We start from the raw sequence: 19,238 nt of genomic DNA on the forward strand, positions 1-19,238 counted from the left end.
AGACTTTATATCAAAAAGGGAAGTTTTATTGTCAAAACCATCCGTTGGGAGGTTTTAAACTCAAAACCTCCTTAGCTAAGCTAATAGAATGTGGCAATAATAGTTGGTTGCATAAGTTCAATATTGAACAGGGGATTTGTAACCTTTAAACTCTCTTAAACTCAAAACACTGTGGAGAAAGATTTGATAATGTTTTTGCCATTATAAAAAAATAAAAACTAAGCCTAGTGATGTCAACACAATCCTAAATCCTATAGTAAAATCATACATCACTTTGTCGGTCGGCGCAAATCTTTATAATCGTCACAATTCGATTGTCATGGGTGATATACAGAAAGGAATGCAAGGACCAGACGCTGCTAGTGTGTATGTTTGTAGCCGCGTTCAGGCTGAGATAGAAACAAAAACACCGGCTTCAAATACTTTCACCACTCAAAAGGGCATTGTATTTTCTTTGGGCATAGCCGCCAGACTTCACAGCACAGAGAATCATAATGTTTAAAATACCAATAAGCAGAGATTAAATGGATTAAATCAATACGCTCTTGAGGAAAAAAATAATACAGAAAACAATCAAGAAAATGATATGGCGTTTTTAAAAATGGCGTGATGTGAACACTTGTTGATGCCGACTTAAGCAGTGTGGCAAAATGTCACATCGTATGGTCTTGTTGAAGGATGTCTGGTGCTAAGGAGTTGTTTTTTTAAATTGGCAACAAGGTAAATAACCGGTGGGCCAGGTTGTCCAAGACAATACATTTCGTTGCTATACTGAATACATCACAATTCTCTCCCTGATAGAAATAAATAACCAGATGGTCGGAAAGTCAGTCTTATACATTTGGTGTAGTTTTACTTGAGGTGAATGGGAGATAATCAGACGCTTAATAAAATCTCCGCTGTATATTCCACAAGATTTTTTTCACTTGTGACAGTTGCACTACATATGTTTGTGTTAAGATTGTTCATACTGTCCCTATTTCATTATTATCTTCATCAGTCAACTTCAGATCAATAACGTCTATACATTGGTCGTGTGAAGCTTTTTGTTTACTTGCAATACAGTTCAATGTTTGTTATATTAGTTCTGTGATTATTGAGTTGATAACAACACATACATAACAAAAAATTAACGATAGATAATCATGTAGTCGTAACTAATTAATTTTGTTTTAAGCTATATAGAAACCTAGCTGGATATGACCCGCCCGAAGCCTGTGGGCCTTAGTTTGGGTATGACTAATGTAGTAGATTAGATTTAGATCTAAGCCAAACACGGAGAATGTTCCCGTAATTATTTTTTTTTTATATTTTGCCAAGAAAATGAAAGTATATTTGAAAATGAGTTTAACAACTTAGCCGACTTATCGATATAAAAAATAAAATAGTCTGAAAACAGATTTGCCAAGTTTCTTAAAAAAAATGTAAAGTTTCGTTCTTCAATATAGATAAATTTAGGTATTTTTTAGGGGGCCTTTAGGGAAATTAAACATAAACTACGGTCACCATCATGATCTATGGAGCATTTATGCCAAGATTTATCAATATTGGTCAAACGGTTTTTATTTCTATGCAGGACATAGGCCTACATGCATAGGCCTACTATGGCATACATACATACATACATACATTCATACATACATACATATATACATATTCCTTACATTCTACTTTATATATGCCTAGTTCGCCTATGCCTAATGCTGGCCCTTACATTCTACTTTATATATGCCTAGTTCGCCTATGCCTAATGCTGGCCCTGCTCGAGACCTCGAGTGTGAATTCAGAGTCGAGAATTATTTTTTTTCATAAATAGCTTTTGAAACGTTCTCCCAGAAACCCTCCTTCCCCTCCCCCTCACCACACAACACAAAAGTGATTGGACCACAGGATGGACATTACTCTCAACTGAAACAAAAACAATAAGTACAAATATTTCCAATCGAACACATTTGATGTCGTTTCAACCAATATAAACTTAAAAGGTACGTTTGTTTACTTGTTTTGTTTTCTTTTAGTTACAGGGAGAGAACTGAGGAAAATTCAAGGATGAAAAAGATTCTTTCGTTATGTGCTCCTGAAACAAAAACAGCCGGTAGAGGGGTTATGCCTTTTCCCCCCTTCTTCCTTTTTTTTTATTAAGCGAAAATAATTGAAATTGGCATTCTTAAACTGATCAGCAGTTTGATACTATCTGAGACCGTCTTGAAGATGACCAAGTGACATGAAAAATTATGGACTAGTTACGTTGTCTGTGCGCACGACAGATTGGGAGTTTCTTTGGGCTGTTTGGAACATTCTTTACACACAAAGTTTATGTGAACCATTTAGGCAGCAACATACACTTTCAGTCAGCAGACAGCAGACATACACAATCAGTCATGATACATTCTTTCAGTCAAGACACATTCACTTTCAGTAAAGACATACTCTTTCATACAACACACAACATACACTTTCAATCAAGACACCTATACTTTAAGTAAAAAAAAAACAACCCTTTCAGTTAAGACACATACACTTTCAGTGAAAACACACATACTTTCAAGCGAAACACGTACACTTTCAGTGCAGACACACACTTTTAGTCAAGACACATACAGTAGGAGTGGATGCGGTCACAATGAAGAATTCGATCGAAAACATGTATTAAAACCAAATTCAGTGATGTAAGTGACTAGCTTGCACTTTGTTTGGTTTCAAGTATACAATGAGACAGAAGAACATTAAAATACAAAGTCATTGTGTCTTCCTTGTCAGCACGACGAGCTCCTTCACACGTTGAACATCATGGTCTTAGAGAACGACTCCAGACAATGGTGACTATGTCCTACATATAACATGTTGAACCAGCTAGATCAGTTGAATCAGTTTACAACTACACGGAGACCACTGTAAGACTCAATAAAAAATATAGGACTATCTAGTTGCTCCCCATCAAAGTTACTGTTGTGTAAAGAAACGATGTTCTTGTGGCAAAACTTAGTATATTGTGTGTGTATGGATGCAAAGTGTATATATATATATATTGTGTGTGTGTGCATGTCTTTGGCATTTTACGTCTCGAGAGACGATATTTTCCCTATGCAGCTTCTTGTGTGACTAAAGAGGCCAATCCTTGATACATGTATGCATGGTGTATATATGTATTGTGTTTGTATGTATGCATGGTGTACATATGTATTGTGTATGTATGTATGCATGGTGTATATACGTATTGTGTATGTATGCATAGTGTATATTAGTATTGTGTATGTATGCATGGTGTATACATATACTGTATGACCCATGTGAATTAGTTTGTAGACATTATACTTAGTTTGCTAGCGTAAAGAAGTGGACTGTAGTCCTGAATCTCAGCTTGGGTTATTATTAGCCTACATTTGGGTGTATCATATTATAAGCCAAGGTATCGATAGGAAGATATTTCTGGCATGTAGCCAATTAAACTTACATTTACAAAAAAACACACACACAACTAGAGAGAGAGAGAGAGAGAACATAACTACACATAAAGGTAAATATTTTATAGGAAAAGATTAAGAAGCAATAAACTAAGTTTGAGGATGTAGTGGAAATACTTTAGATTTTAGGCTGTCGAGCGTTGTTCAATAGTAGCCGTTACATAGAGGCGAGCGTATGCTGAACAAATTTTGCTGATGATTGATTTGATCGATCTATCCCAATGAGTATATCCCTTTAAAATACAACGGATCGATTGTATATATTATTAATGAACTGAGAGTGAAAATATCAGTGACAAAAGTCAGTAGAGTTTTTGGTCTTGGTGCAAACCGAAGCTCCTCATTTTGAAATGTGTCGTCCACTGGAAAGTAAACTTAGCTACAGTCTAGAGCACATGAAATGTGTCGTCCACTGGAAAGTAAACTTAGCTACAGTCTAGAGCACATGAAATGTGTCGTCCACTGGAAAGTAAACTTAGCTACAGTCTAGAGCACATGAAATGTGTCGTCCACTGGAAAGTAAACTTAGCTACAGTCTAGAGCACATGAAATGTGTCGTCCACTCGAAAGTAAACTTAGCTACAGTCTAGAGCACATGAAATGTGTCGTCCACTCGAAAGTAAACTTAGCTACAGTCTAGAGCACATGAAATGTGTCGTCCACTGGAAAGTAAACTTAGCTACAGTCTGAGGGGGGTGAGTTCTCTTACATCATACCTGTCTGAGGGGGATAAGTTCTCTTACATCATACCTGTCTGAGGGGGGTTGACTCCTGTTACATCATACTTGTTTTGGGGGATATTGACTCCTCTTATATCATACTTGTCTGGAGGGGATATTGACTCCTCTTATATCATACTTGTCTGGAGGGGATATTGACTCCTCTTACATCATATTTGTCTGGTTGAATGACTCATCACTCTCACTCTCCTCATAAATAAACGCTTGTCAAAACCTAACTACTAATATTGTCTTTATAAAAATAACTTAAATGTTTTAAATGTGTATTTTTTCGAAAAAACAACAACTTTCAATTATACACTTATAAATGAATGAGCCTAGTGAGTATTAGTTTCTATTGTTTTTTTTTTTAAATCCTGCTGTAGCCTATTAGTCGCTGCTGTTTCCAATCAATGTAGCCAATGATAAGAAGTGTCAACAAAAGCCACGAGTCCTAAAAATAGTTTTTAAAACATTACTGATACCCTTCATACCGTAAAGCCACTAGGCATAGTGAATTCCGAGAAATAGAATGCCTAATAGTTTCTTTGTATTGAAAACAAAACTAAAATTGGTTGAAAACCAGATTTAGCTGATGTTGCGTAGTCAATAAATCTATCTACATTACTTAATGTGTAGTCTAAGATAATATAGCTTCAGTTCTCTGGTGTAGTCGTATCAGTGAGTTATTGGTAATCTTTACTAATGTTAAAGTAATATCTCTCTCTGTCTGTCTGTCTGTCTGTCTGTCTCTCTCTCTCTCTCTCTCTATATATATATATATATATATATATACATTAATATAACGTATTTTGATTATAAACATTAGTCTGAGATCCGGGTCTTATCAATATATAGATAATATAGTTTCAGTTCACTGGTGTAGTCGTATCGGTGAGTTATTGGTAATCTTTACTAATGTTAAGCTAATATCTCTGTCTGTCTGTCTGTCTGTCTGTCTCTCTCTCTCTTTATATATATATATATATATATATATATATATATATATATATATATATATATATATATATATAACTTAATATAAAGTATTTTGATTACAAACATTAGTCTGAGATCCGGGTCTTATCAGTGTCCATAGGGTACTTTAAATCTTATTAAGACTAAATATCCTATTTAGGTCATATCAGGTTAGATGATCCTTTCTAAGATTGCCTAGATTTTAGTACATAGTTCTAGATCTAGTTAAATAGGACAGGGTAAGATATAGCGTCCTGTCTTAGATGATACTAAATATCTCTAGGCTAAACAGATGTATATAGTAGGACATAGTGGGACCAGAGATTTGTTCTTGTTTGCTGGTTTGTTTTAAAGAATCTGACGTTTAATTTTTAAAATATAGGTCAGTGCATTAGACCACCTTGTTATACATAATTTGTCATTTCTTGGAAGATTACTTTGTTAAAGCTACTCAAACTAGATCTAAGTTAAATATTTCAATACTTATTAAACCACGCTATTTTGAAAAATACATCTGCTAGCTGCACGAGAATGCGAGACAAGTAGACACGTGATCGCAACTTTTCTGTTTTCAGTGATTTTATCACTTTTCTGAATTTTACATTCGTTTTTACAAAACCTATATCAATCCACTTTGCTTGTCTGGGAAATAGACTGCACACGTTATTTGTCCCACACCCAATAACTGATGAAGTTGAAATTTTGCACAATTATTTCTTGTACCTGATAAAGCAAGAAGCATTTTTTTAATTAAATTTTTTTATTTTAAAACTATTGTTAATTAATTATTTTATTTGGTATCGAACAAGGGAAAGAAATTGTACTTGAAATTTGTTGTGGTATAAGTTGAATTAGTCCCCTTTTGAAACTATAAAACATTATATTTTCATAAGAACTCTCACTTTCTCTCACAGTGGTTAATTTATTTGAGTTCGAACTCGCGGGCTGAAACCTCCTCAAGTAATACCTTCATCTATCCCTTAGTCTGTTGGACCATTGGGGCACCCCACAAGATTTGTCGACCGTATTTTTCCATTCCTCTCTGTCTTTTGCCTTGGATAGAACCACTTTCCCGGTACTGCGAGGCCTGAAGACCTTCTAATATGGCCGTAGAGTTTTAATTTGCTTTTTTTTACAGTGGTTATGAGGTCATCGTAGTGTCCAATCACTATAATAGCCCTTTCTCTAATCTCTTCGTTTAAGATGCGATCTTTAAAAGTAGGATCTTTCTGTAGCACATCAATTCCTCCTCTCTAGCTCTGCAGTTAGCGTCCAAGACTCACAAGCATATAAAAATGTGAAAAGTACCAGGGAGCGCATCAGTCTGATTTTGGTTACAAGGGCTATGCCTTTGTCTTTCCATAATTTATTGTAAGTTTTGCAAGTGCTACTGTGGACTGTGCCTTTCAGGCCAGTAGCTCAGGTTTGGTTTTCTCATCTGAGACGATAGATCCGAAATGAAATGATCGTACACAGCTTGCCACCTCCACTAAAGTCGTACAACGTTTTAAAAATATATAAACTACATTTAGCAAGCGATCAAAGTAAAACATTCACTGAGACTAACTACTCAATCCTGTCTTTCCAAACGGGTCCATACAAGTGATAGGATCATAGCGAATTGAGAAAGCTAAAAGCATGAAATTGCGCTAAACACAAAACAATCGGTGACAAATATTTATTTGTTATTCTAGATCAGTGGTTCCCAAACTTTTTTGTCTCGTAGACCCCTTGCCATGTTTTCTGGTTATCGGTAGACCCCCTGCTTAACTTTCAAATTTTTGCAAATTCAACATTTTTAAAACTAATTTCTATCTGTACAAAAAGTAAAGTAAAGTTCCCCTCTCAGACCTTGTGGTCTATAGGGCAGATGATGTAAAGGTCATCTGTTTCTGAGGACTACGATTATCGAGGGTGTCATGTGGCCAGCACAACGACCAACAGCCTTTACTTTCCCCAACTAATGTCAGGTACTCATTAGAGCTGGGTGGCCTCAGAGGCGCCCAAAAGATCCCGAAATTAAAAATCCAAGTTTTCAACAGGATTCAAACTCGGGACCCCCGTTTCAGAAGCCAAACACTTTACCGCTCAGCCAAAACGCCTCCAAATTTCTATCTGTAGAGAGTTGAAAAGTGAAAAAGTAATTTAAAGCTACATATTAGAGATCTCTCTTTTTTATTGATAAAATTCAAAACCAATTAAAATAGCAATATGTATTGCTTGAATATCCAAACACAATGGCCTTAAGTATCATTGTAAGAGTTTTCGCAAAGAGCAGTTTCTCGTGTATATCTTGATGTTTCACGTGTTGCTCGAATATTGAGTCTGCGAAGATGTTATCACTATCGGGATAAAGAGCGAAGGCGAGTGACTGTCGCCTCAACCAGTAAGCTTCGAGCAGGAAGGGCTCATTTGTCTTGGCTGGCTACCCACCTAGCAGAAGTAAAACTGAATTCAAAACTCTCCTGTCTTGTGGGTTAACCTGAGGAAAAATAAGGAGCCGGCGACCGTAATGCAGTTTGCAGCACACACCACTACATCCTGTCAGAACCTGTGACGCTGCTGAGCCCAAAAGTATATATGTCATTTGCAAAGAATTACATATGAAGCTTTTAATTTTATAACTCATGCCACCGAAGCAACCTTGAACTGTATTGTTGCTTAAAGAAATTCTTTTAATAATATCAGATGTGGGTTTGTGTAAAACAGGTTTTAAAACTATAACGGCTGGTAAAAATCAATGTTTTACCTATGGTGTTTTCCGCATTTGCCATAAATAAGTAAATTTCCCCTTTCAGACATTGTGATGATGTTATGGTCATCTGTTTCTTTGGCCAACGGTTAACGAGCAGGGTGTCATGTGGGCAGAACAACGACCAACCACCTTTACTTTTACTAACATAAATCAGGTACCCATTAGAGATGGGTGGACTCAGGGGAGCCCTGAAAATCCTGAAATTCAAAATTCACAGAGATTCGAACCCAGGACCCCAATTACGGAAGCCAAGCGCTTAACCACTACCACCACACCCTTATTTTGCTATAAGTGAACAGATATTGTAAGACTCATAAACCACCATCTTCTCTACATGATGTTGAATAGAGATTTTGTGGTCTCTTCTGAACTTTATCTTTGAATGTTCAAAAGTTTTTCAAATCTATATCTTTTTATCTGGGTGATATTGTCGCAGATGATCCTCAGGCGTAATTAGTTTCATATCGTCATAAAAAAGGCAATCGGTAACCGCTTGGTTAACAAGGAAAGAATGAACAATTTTACATAATCAACGCTAGACAGTCTACATTTCTTTTTGTTAAACATTATTTACATGGAGACAAAATTAAGTTATTTTAATAAGTATTGAAATTAAATACAACAATTTTTCGTTTGAATAGCAGGATAAATATTTAAATGATTAAGTTACAAATTATATATAGTGTGAAGAATTACATTAATGGGATGTAAAAATTAAAGTCACGATCTGCTCATATGAAATCTGTTATTATAGACCCCCATGGACATCCCATGGACCCCCAATTTGTTTTTTCACTTTCGTAGACCCCTTGAAAGTCTTCGTAGACCCCTGGGGGTCTATATAGACCACTTTGGGAATCACTGTTCTAGATCTATTGCAAATTTAAGTATATGAATGATCCAAACTAATTGATACAATTACACTTAATATAAGCCTTTTTTAAGAAAAAAGTATTTAAAAAATATTTTCCTTTCTTTAAAGGTTAGAATTCTAAGTATAAATATCTAGAAACGAAAACAATATGTAAAGGCAAAAATATAATTTACATATTTCTAAAAACACAATTAAGTCCTATAATAGATGCAATTGTATATATGACTGGAAATGTAAATTATGAGACAATATAGATATCCAAGAGTCCACCCAACTCTAGCATTAGTTTGGAAAAAGTAAAGGCATTTAGCCGTTGTGCTGGTCACATAACACCCTCGTTAAGCGTGGGTCACAGAAACAGATGATCTCTACACCATCTGCCCTAAAGATGGCAAGGTCTGAAAAGGATAGTTTACTACTTACAAATGTGAAGCTAAATGGTATAGAGTTACTTTTTTACTTCAGTTAGCCAGTTAGGCTACATCATCAGTTCTCTCGAAACGAACGAACAGTGTATCTGGATTCATTTAGGTCAATCAACTCTTCACTCTCTCTCTCCATACACGAAAACATACGAGCATGACTTGACAAGCACAAACAGCTAAAGTTTATTACAACTGTATCTAAAACAACAACAACGACACACACAAACAACAACAATAAAACTAAAGGTGGGGAAAAATTCAATCGGCAAATAATTCAATCTTCTATGTCTCTTGTAGCGGGCGTTGTGGCAGAGTGGTTAAGCGCTTGGCTTCTGAACCTGGGGTACTGGGATCCAATCTCAGTGAAGACTGGGACTTTTTAATGTCGGGATTTTTAGGGCGCCCCTGAGTCCACCCAAATCTAATGGGTATCTGACTTTAGTTAGGGAAAGTAAAGGCGCTTAGACGTGATGGCCACATGACTCCTTGCTCGTAAACCGTAGGCCAAAGAAACACATGACCTTAACAACATCTGCCCTATGGACCGCATGGTCTGAAAGGGGAACTTTTTTTTTTTGTCCCTTCTTTTTTTTTTTCGTTCTATTCACACTTAAACGTCCATGATACTGTTCTTTAAGTTAAATATACGACTACCTGTGAACAAATACGCTGATGTCATTCTCAAGCGCATCCCTGCTTTCAACCTTTCTCGAGGCATTAAGACAAGACTAGTTCTAAACTTCCCGTGGCTCCTCGACATCACAATTGTCGCGTAGGTCTAAACAAAGTCTTCCTTCTGTACAAGTTCATTTGTTGAGTATTTACAATATCTATAACCTTTTAAAAAAATAATTAAAAATCAATTTTTTTTCTATTACGTTCAGTGAGTTCATTGAATGTGGACGCAGACGGCGATAAAAAAAAAACTTAATAGGATTAAATAGACCATGAATAGACTGACAACAGCGTTGTGATTCATAGTTGGCTCCAGTATCCACAAGTAATAGTAATAGTGTATATTCTTCCATAATATTCGGACTGGAAGACATTCGCCTTATTATTGTTTAGCTTTCATATAAATTTCATTCTGTTGCAAGGCCTAACTTTTTTTGTCTTATTTTGTTCTAGTTGTACAATAAAAACGAGTAAGATGTTGAAAGACTTTGAGAACAATAAACTAAACAATGTCAAGGACGCTAAATTGAATGTCCCACTTGCCAACTAATTAAAAATAAAAGAATTGAAAAACAATTTTGACACTATCTCAATTCGTAGAAGTTTTAACATTAAAAAAAACAACAACTCTTTGTTTACTAGTTTTAAATAAGTTTTAAAGTCCTAGAGTGAAAGCATACCATTTTGTCTGTATTGAAAGTTACAAACGAAAAAGTGTTTAAAAATGTGATTCTTCACTGCTGAAAAGTGCAATATATTGATTATTATATATCTCCAAAGAACGTAGAGCTTATCAAACGTTTATTTGGCACACCCGGATACACCAACAAAAACCTACCTAATTACAGTTTTTCGCCATATGTGAAAATGTCCAACTAACCGAACGAAGTGAAGAAATGACTCTTGAGACGCTTGAAACTGGTGGGATAGGTCATCTTGAACTTGATTTCACCGACAAAGTGAGAGATGACAAGAACCCGGATTTCCCAAGACTAACAGTAAGTTGATTCAAAATAGTTTATTTTGTGTATCTGTTGTTTTTCCTATCGGAGGGTTCAGTTCATAGTTCTAAAAGAACTTTCTTGCATTACCTTTCCTACGAGCTTCCTTGCATTACCTTTCCTACAAACTTCTTTATATTACCCATCCTACAAACTTCCGTATATTACCCATCCTACAAACTTCCTTATATTACCCATCCTACAAACTTCCTTATATTACCCATCCTACAAACTTCCTTATATTACCCATCCTACAAACTTCCTTATATTACCTTTCCTACAAACTTCCTTATATTACCCATCCTACAAACTTCCTTATATTACCCATCCTACAAACTTCCTTATATTACCCATCCTACACACTTCCTTATATTACCCATCCTACAAACTTCCTTAGATTACCCTTCTTACAAACTTCCTTAGATTACCTTTTCCTACAAACTTCATTGCATTACCTTTCCTACAAACTTCCTTGCATTATCCATCCTACAAACACATCAATGTAAAGTTACTGCAAAGCAAAAAAGTTTCGGCGGCTCAAGTAAAGCTCATTTGTACGTGACATCAAGCCTATGTTTCGATACCATCAAGTTGTGTTGATATTTATTTACCTTACACATTTTAAGAGCTAAATTAGTAATGAACTATTAATTACCAAAGATTCAAACTGAAAGAAAATTGAAAAGGTTATTAACATATGTGCAGGAGTTTGGATAAGAGAGAGATGCTTATTTCTTCAAAACAGTTTTTTTCTGCCTGGGGTACAATACATTAGGGGCTTACCTAATTTAGCCAAATATTGCTAGACATACTATAGGCTCATCTATATTGGCAAATAAAGATAAGGCTACGTTGACGTCTTTACATTTAAAAAAATATTTGAGAGCTTAGAGAAAATAGTGAACCCTTCTAAAACCAAGTTAAACCATAAAAACTTAATATTGAACTACTGATGAGGTTCCACAATAACTTTCAGATCTGGAGATTTACACAAATCTAAATAGACTTATTAAAGCTGACCAGAGATGTCCATAAATTGAATTTCGATGTATGTGGTGTTTTTTTTACATTCCCAGCTTCCTGTGGGACTTCCTCCAATTCTAGACATTATAGAGCAGCTGGTAGAAACCTGCATCATTGACCCGTCCTATCTACCTCTACATAAGTACATCAGTCCAAGGTAAACTAGCTGCAGCTAATGTTACTACCTCTACATAAGTACATCAGTCCAAGGTAAACTAGCTGCAGCTAATGTCACTACCTCTACATAAGTACATCAGTCCAAGGTAAACTAGCTGCAGCTAATGTCACTACCTCTACATAAGTACATCAGTCCAAGGTAAACTAACTGCAGCTAATGTCAATGTTTTCACTGAAATGTAAACTCGTCATCACTTTCAAATTTTGTAAACAGCGTACAACCGTATACGCTGTGAAGTGACCTGATCAACCAAATGAAGGAGACCAAATAGAATAAATATTATGAACTTTTATTTGATTCGTTCACTTCTGTTATTTCTCACCGAGAACAAATGTTTCAAGTTTTTAGGTTTGCAGATATTGTTTTCACAAACAGAATGTCTCCATCAAAAAAAAAAAATTTTTTTTTTTGGGGGGGGGGGGGGGGGGGGGGGGGTTGTTATTGAAATACACGTTAGTCATGCATCCTCAATTTTAGGAAGAAAATTACATTTCCAATCAAATTTCATTGCAGGCGCAGGCCTAAAACAGTGTTTCTAAAACTTTTGATTGCGGCTTTCATCTAAGCTCCACCTCCCCCCTAAATTAACTAGGCGCCTTATCCAACTACTGGGTCTGTTAGCGTTTGTTTCCATTTTATACTTCCGAAATTCATCTCCCTTTGGCCTATACCGGTACCACACTATTACTCTTAAGTAAGAAAAGCGTCTGTCGGGACAATATTGAATTGTGAGATTCATCCCAGAAAGCTCAGCATGTTCGTTGTTATTGAGCTTAAAATATTTGTTATTAAAAACATTTTTTAACATAACTTGATTTTCTTAAAATTGAAAACAAACAAACTCTCTGAGAGTGGCGCCCTGGACATGATGCGCCACCCCCTTTTTTCACTACACCTATGACATGTTTACGATTTCATTACCTAACCTTTTTTTTTTTTTCTTTTTTTTTTTTATCAAACATCAACAGATACACTCTTCTCTCCTTTTGTTTAAATATATCTGTCAACTGCTTTACTTCCGTTTTCGTTATCAAGGTTGTTACCAAGACAACACAATTATGACAGCTTGTTTACTCTTGACTCAAACAGTTCAAACACACTTCCCGAATTTAGAATAGAAAGAGATGCAGAGAACGAAAGTCGTTTCTACGAGGTGATTTTAAGTTTCCTTTTTACTTGCTTTACTTGTGAAATAAGATTTATAGACAATATTGTAGTTTGTACGAACTATCAGATGTTTGGCTAATAAAACCTCTTGGGTATGATCATGTTTTAGCTGGCGGCCGCCATATTAAAATGATGATAGCAACAGCTCCTAGGCAACCAATTGTTGCCAGATGGATTTTGTTGGTTAAATAAAATGAGTTATAGTGTGCTGCCAACTATTACATGAATAAAATCTGAATACATTTAGATAAGAGGGAATGTAGACCTATTTATTTAAACAGGAAATAGATGTACATTTTACTAGTGAATCTATATTATTTCTCAATATTTTATTTTGTATGTGTTGGTGTAGATTGAGTTTGTTAAGAATACATGTTTTTGTGTTCTATTGAATCTAAAAAAAAAAAAAAATCGGTATTTTTTGTTTTTTCACATAGATGTTATTTTTTTTTTTTAATTTGACGATGCTTTATTTCATTATGTGTGTGTATGTACATATGTGTGTATATATGTGTATGTGTGTGCGTACGTACTTGCGCGTGTGTTTTATATGAAATTATTGATAGTTAAAAAATACTTAGCTTACCAGGTATCTTATTAATGGTAAAACAATTAATGAGACATATTAATTCCACCATCCCCTCCTTTCTCATTCTAGGCAGGGGACTAGACTAAGGTAGATTTATCAGTACCATCATTTTAGTTTAGAAAACGATTTTAAGGCGGTAGAGGAGACACGTGCACGCTGACACAGTACCGCTACAGCTTAAAATCCGTCAATGTGCACATTACTTAGCTAGTCTTTGGTTTGGGTTGGACATTAGAGTTGCATTAAAGAATAATCCATTTGGTTTATTGGCTTGACCACATAACAGACGTTGTTACGGATAAACAGTATCCATGCCACAGCAACAATTGCGTAGGAAGGTCAACACAAACGTTACAAAGACACCCTTAAGAGTTCTCTCAAGGAGTGTGAGGGAAACGCTATAGCTCTGGGTCCTTTCTTATTGACTGCGGCCGTGAATGTCGTGTTTCATGATATAACGCAAGGAGCTTGGTAATCAACAAAGAACGTAGATCTAAGATTTAAAAAAAAGGAAGCTGAGAAATGAAGCAGGCATATCTGCAGCAACCCATGCCATCTATGTGGTCGGCTTTTTAAAAGAAAAAATGGACTCCAAAGCCATCTTCAAATTCATAGAAAATGGGAATTAATCTCATCTTCAGCTACGAAGGAGGAGCCATATATTTAAGCTAGCTAATCTGCTCATTAACTGATTAGCTACAGGTTACGTTAATGTGCAAAATCGACATTTTCTCTCTAGATATAGGCCTACTGTTTAGGTACTGTTAAGGTTAGGGTTAGGATAGAGTTAGGTTTATCTAGGTATGCAAGCTCCTGCAAATAACTACAAAATAATAATTTAATTTATTAAGCGCTGTTAACAAAGCACTATAAACCTTTGCAGAGCTGATTATTTTGTGTGTCAAAAGAGTTGAGTCAAAGATAATTACAACACAACGTAATACCTGAACAAGTGGATCCTGGTAGTTGGTGATAAATACGAAATTAGTCGTATTCTAATTCTGTTCTAAAGTTGCTGCTCGGCGGTCTGGAAGTTCAAAAGAAAACAGCGCCCACTTTTACTGCGCCAAATACCCATATTGTTCATATCTCACAACCATCAAAGACATACCTCACTTACTAGACGTCCCATATTTGACCACTGGAGCAATACACCACAGGTGCGTTATATAAGTCACACTCATACAATACGCCTCACACGCACACCAATTACCATTCACACGAGGGGAGGGGAGTCATATATGGAAAATGAAAGAATGTCAAGAAGAGGGGAGGGAAGAGAAAGTGGCGAAAGAAAACTAAGTCTTACGGGGGGGGGGGACAGAAGTTAGCAAGACATCCAGGATGACATAACATCCAGACGATGGCGTTTTCGGCTAGCGGCTCATGGGTGTCCCTCTTTGCTTTAACAGTGATAAGGGGAGGGAAGCTAAACGACCTCTGTGACCCGAAGCTGAGTCTGCCTTGGTCCAATGAATGGAAAACGGTGTGTGTGTATGTACAGTAGATGGACTGGGTGACAAACTCAGCTCTGCTATTAACATATGATTTTATTCTTTCTGACTCACAATCGACTGGTGTCTGGAAATATTTAAGCTCCCAGTAATTTAAGCACCCGGGACCGGGAAATCGGGCACTTTTTGACAAGGCAGAAAATTAGGCACTCTTCAATAGAGACTTAATTTAGAAGATAATTGATTTTTTTAGCGCATGTTTTATTCCGAAAATACCAACAATAACTAATTTTCAACAGAATGTTCATGAATCAAAAGAAAAGCTGACAAACGGAAAAAAAAGTACAATCACAAGAATACGGGGGAAAATCACATTATATAATTTAGGCCTGCACATCAAAGGATTCTGTGGAGGGGAGGTAGAGATGATTCCCCGCTTAATGCTTCACATCCACCACCAACCCTTTAGATTAATTGTTCATATTATTTTTTTTAAATATATATTATGTCGCTACCTCTCTCTAATGTAAAATTCAGCCACTCATAAGTCAGTAGTAAATGCAAAGTCAAGTTTGAGGGTAGAGTATTGAATTTTACCATTTCAGCCCCCCCCCCTTTTAAACGATAAAGCAAAAGATTCCGATGATAGATACAGAGTCGGATCGGGTGTGATGACGATAAATATAATCGCCTTATCCCCAACTACCTTAACCTTTAAGATGTGCTTGTGGAAGGGAAGGCAGAACAGAATGATAAATTTGTCAAATTCAGATAAATCTAACAAAAAAATTACTAACCCTAACCCTAACCCTGAAGACATTAAACGTCGTATAAATCTAGCGTGTCAGACATTTACACAGCTAAAACCAACCTGACTGTAAATCTCCTCACATCTCAAACAAGACTAAACTAAGAATCTTTAACTCTATTGTCAAGGCTGTCCTATTGAATGATTCGGAAACATGGAGAACAACTGAAGCGACAACAAAAATTGTACAGACCTTCATCAACAGATGCCTGAGAAATATCCTAAAAATACACTGGTACGACAAAGTAGAAAACACCAAACTGTGGGAGATGAGTGGGCAGAAAAATATAGAGGTGTAGATCTTAGAGAGGAAGTGGAGATGGATTGGTCACAAGAGAAAATGCCGATAGAGATCTAAAGACTGTTTTTGACAGTAGAAGTACCCTGTAAGCAAGCACTGATAGTTACTTTCATTGGCCTACAGTGACAGGATTGCGCAATGCATCTGGCCCTATTCGGCACCTTCGACACGCCCTATTACAGTAAGACCTGGACTTCATCATTCTCTGGTCAATCTGTTGTTTCCCGATCAAAGGATCCAGCTATACACACCCACCCCTCCCCTACCAGCCCCATGCCGCAGATTCACCCCTCCCTGCCCGCTCCCGCATTTTCACCCCACTCCCTGACCACCCTCCCAGTCCGTTCCCGCTGTTTAACCCCACCCCTGACCACTCCCAGCCCGCTCCCAAAGTTTCAACATTTGACTCTTGAGGCTAGATTAGAGAAGACAGTCATTTTACCTGGGATATTTCTATTAAATGAATAAATATTTATATAGGTCTGTGAGTCGGCTCTACAGCGCTATTAATTCTATTATTTCTATATGTTTTTATTTCCTCTCTCTTCGAGTATGGTTTCAGCTGGCGATATTAAAAATCAACTAGGTTATCTCCCCCTGAAAACAATTTTTTTAGCATCGATTCAACGCTGGGACATCGCAAAAATCTGGCCAGTGGTTGCCAGGTGCTGCCTAGAGACGTAAATACGCCAGCTAAAAGCGGAAATTACCACCTCTTGAGCCCCAAGTTTGAAATGTCATGCTGATACGTTGTAAGCTTAGAACATAGAACGTGTACTTTCTCTCATTTTTGAATGTCTGATTTAAGGTTTTATCAAGGACAGTCTCGGCAGCAAAGGATCAAAGTGAAACAGAGAAAGAATTTCCCATAAGTACAAATGAAGCACGTGCACAAGGTAGACGAATCAAACGTGTACTCTATAGCGCTTTGAAATGTAGTTGTTGTTGTTTTTTAAATTGAAACCCCCATTTAGCTACGCTCATAGACTCATAGAATTGGGTGACTGTAGTTTGCTTTAGAATAATATTGAAGAGAGAGGTTTTCAACCTCAAAACTCTCTGTAGGGGGATCTTAAACTCAAAACCATCTGGAGGGGTTATAAACTTTTTAAAAAGCCATCTGGAGGAGATGGGTTTAAACTCACCCCCCCCCCCCCTCCCACATTAGCTTGGCTACGCTAAAAGAATTTTAATGTGTAAATTGTATTTTTTTTATATTGAACCCAGCCTAATGGGGGGGGGGTTGTTAAGCTCAAAACCCCCTTTGGCTACGCTCATTGCATTTTGAGTGGGTGATTTGCTTTTTTTTTTATATTAAAGATGTATTTTTTTTTAGCTTCAAACCCCGCTTATGGGGAGTTTTAACTCAAAACCCCTTTGGCTACGCTCATAGATTTTAGAGTGTGTAATTTTGCTTTTTTTTAAAATTGAAAAGGTATTTTTAAACTTTAAACCCCGGTGAAAGGGGGTTTAAACTCAAAACCCTTTAGACTATGTTCATACCATTTTGAGTGTATAATTTGCTTTTTTTATATTGAAGAGGGGGGTTTATCTTAAATTTTGGGAGGGATTTTAAAATCAAAATCTTCCTTAGCTGTGATCTTGGAATTTGGGGATTGTCGTTTGCATTTTTTTTTGTTTTGGTTTATACAAGAGGGGTATTTAACTGCAAAACCCTCTGGTATGGGGTTTTAAACTCAAAACCCCTTTGGCTGTGCTGGGGCAAGTGATGGTTTAGTATTAAAATCTAACTTAAAATAAACAAAATCAAAGCAAAAATCAGTCATTAAATTCCACACCCCGTGCGGCGGGGGGGGGGGGGAGGTTTCATTTCTGGTGGGTGGTGGGTTCAACCACCCATCCCCTTCGGTTACGCCTATGATATGGCAGATGATGTAAAGTACCCTACTCTAGCATCGGGGTTGCGTTGATGATGTGTGGGGCCCTTGCATTGCTTCCATTCCATCCATTCCTTTTTGTAGTTTTTCTCTTATTCGTTCCCCTGTGCACCTGGCAGTTCTCTCGGGGGATGATTCATTGGGTGGCCTTTTTACAAGGTGGATAAACCATTTTTTTCTCCCTAGTTGCTTATGAATACCTACTCCTACAATATTAAGCTATAACTAGTGACGGCCTTAGAAATACGCGGACCCCTCGGCCAGTGTCATATCAGGGCCACAAATATTTATAGATGGGCTGACGGTGACAAAAGATTCTCTTTAAAGCGGGTTCCCCCTGTTGCCCTGGCCTGGTGTGGTGGCCTCACTTTCCACCCCCTAAGGCCGCATCAGCTATAAGTCTTATTTTATTATACACTTTACCATTGAAGCAAAACACTGAAAAAGATTATCGAACTTAGAAAGATTACAATGGAAGGAGTACACAACAATAATTGCTAGTCTTGTCAAAAACGATAGTGGCAATGATTTGTATTGTCAATACCTGCTCAGGAAATGCCTGTCAGGGGAATGACCACATGTTAAGGTAGGCTAATATTTTTCAGTATTATCAAAAAGGGATAGGCCCAATTAATAAAGCGCATCAATGGTTCTCTCCACATTTGTTAAACACCAACTCAAACACGTTGAACTTTTGTATTATAATATAATGTTCAATATTATCTAATTTTTCAAATTCAATTTGTTTTTGCAAATTAAAAAAAAAAGGGCAGATCCGTTTCCAAGTCTGGCCTAGCCGGTTACGTCCCTCGATCAATAAATTGTAGATTAATAATGATAGGGCCTACATGTGTTTTCAAGCGTGAGATTTTTTAAAATTATAGATCTTGACATAAATGTCTCTAATTTTATTTTTAAACTGGGTGTGT

At 36.7% G+C, this 19,238-nt stretch overlaps 1 protein-coding gene across 6 annotated transcripts in view; it reads left to right on the top strand.

Annotated features, from left to right (window-relative positions):
• Positions 1 to 4,739: 4,739 nt before the first annotated feature.
• The window catches only part of LOC106062634 (SKI2 subunit of superkiller complex protein-like), a 39,798-nt gene continuing 25,299 nt past the window's right edge, over positions 4,740 to 19,238 (top strand). The window contains exons 1-6 of one of the 6 annotated variants that reach the window (XM_056040720.1): positions 4,744 to 4,875; positions 10,100 to 10,215; positions 10,344 to 10,888; positions 11,968 to 12,071; positions 13,128 to 13,245; positions 17,220 to 17,307. In XM_056040720.1, the coding sequence (XP_055896695.1) occupies positions 10,787 to 10,888; positions 11,968 to 12,071; positions 13,128 to 13,245; positions 17,220 to 17,307 (412 nt within the window). In that variant the 5' untranslated portion in view covers positions 4,744 to 4,875; positions 10,100 to 10,215; positions 10,344 to 10,786. Of the gene's footprint in view, positions 4,876 to 6,756; positions 6,829 to 10,099; positions 10,216 to 10,343; positions 10,889 to 11,967; positions 12,072 to 12,098; positions 12,231 to 13,127; positions 13,246 to 17,219; positions 17,308 to 19,238 lie in introns of those variants that run through there. The other 5 variants (XM_056040721.1, XM_056040719.1, XM_056040718.1 and 2 more) reach the window with 5 other exon arrangements.

The sequence above is a fragment of the Biomphalaria glabrata genome, chromosome 9 (genome assembly GCF_947242115.1).
Source record: "Biomphalaria glabrata chromosome 9, xgBioGlab47.1, whole genome shotgun sequence".
Classification (NCBI taxonomy): domain Eukaryota; kingdom Metazoa; phylum Mollusca; class Gastropoda; family Planorbidae; genus Biomphalaria; species Biomphalaria glabrata.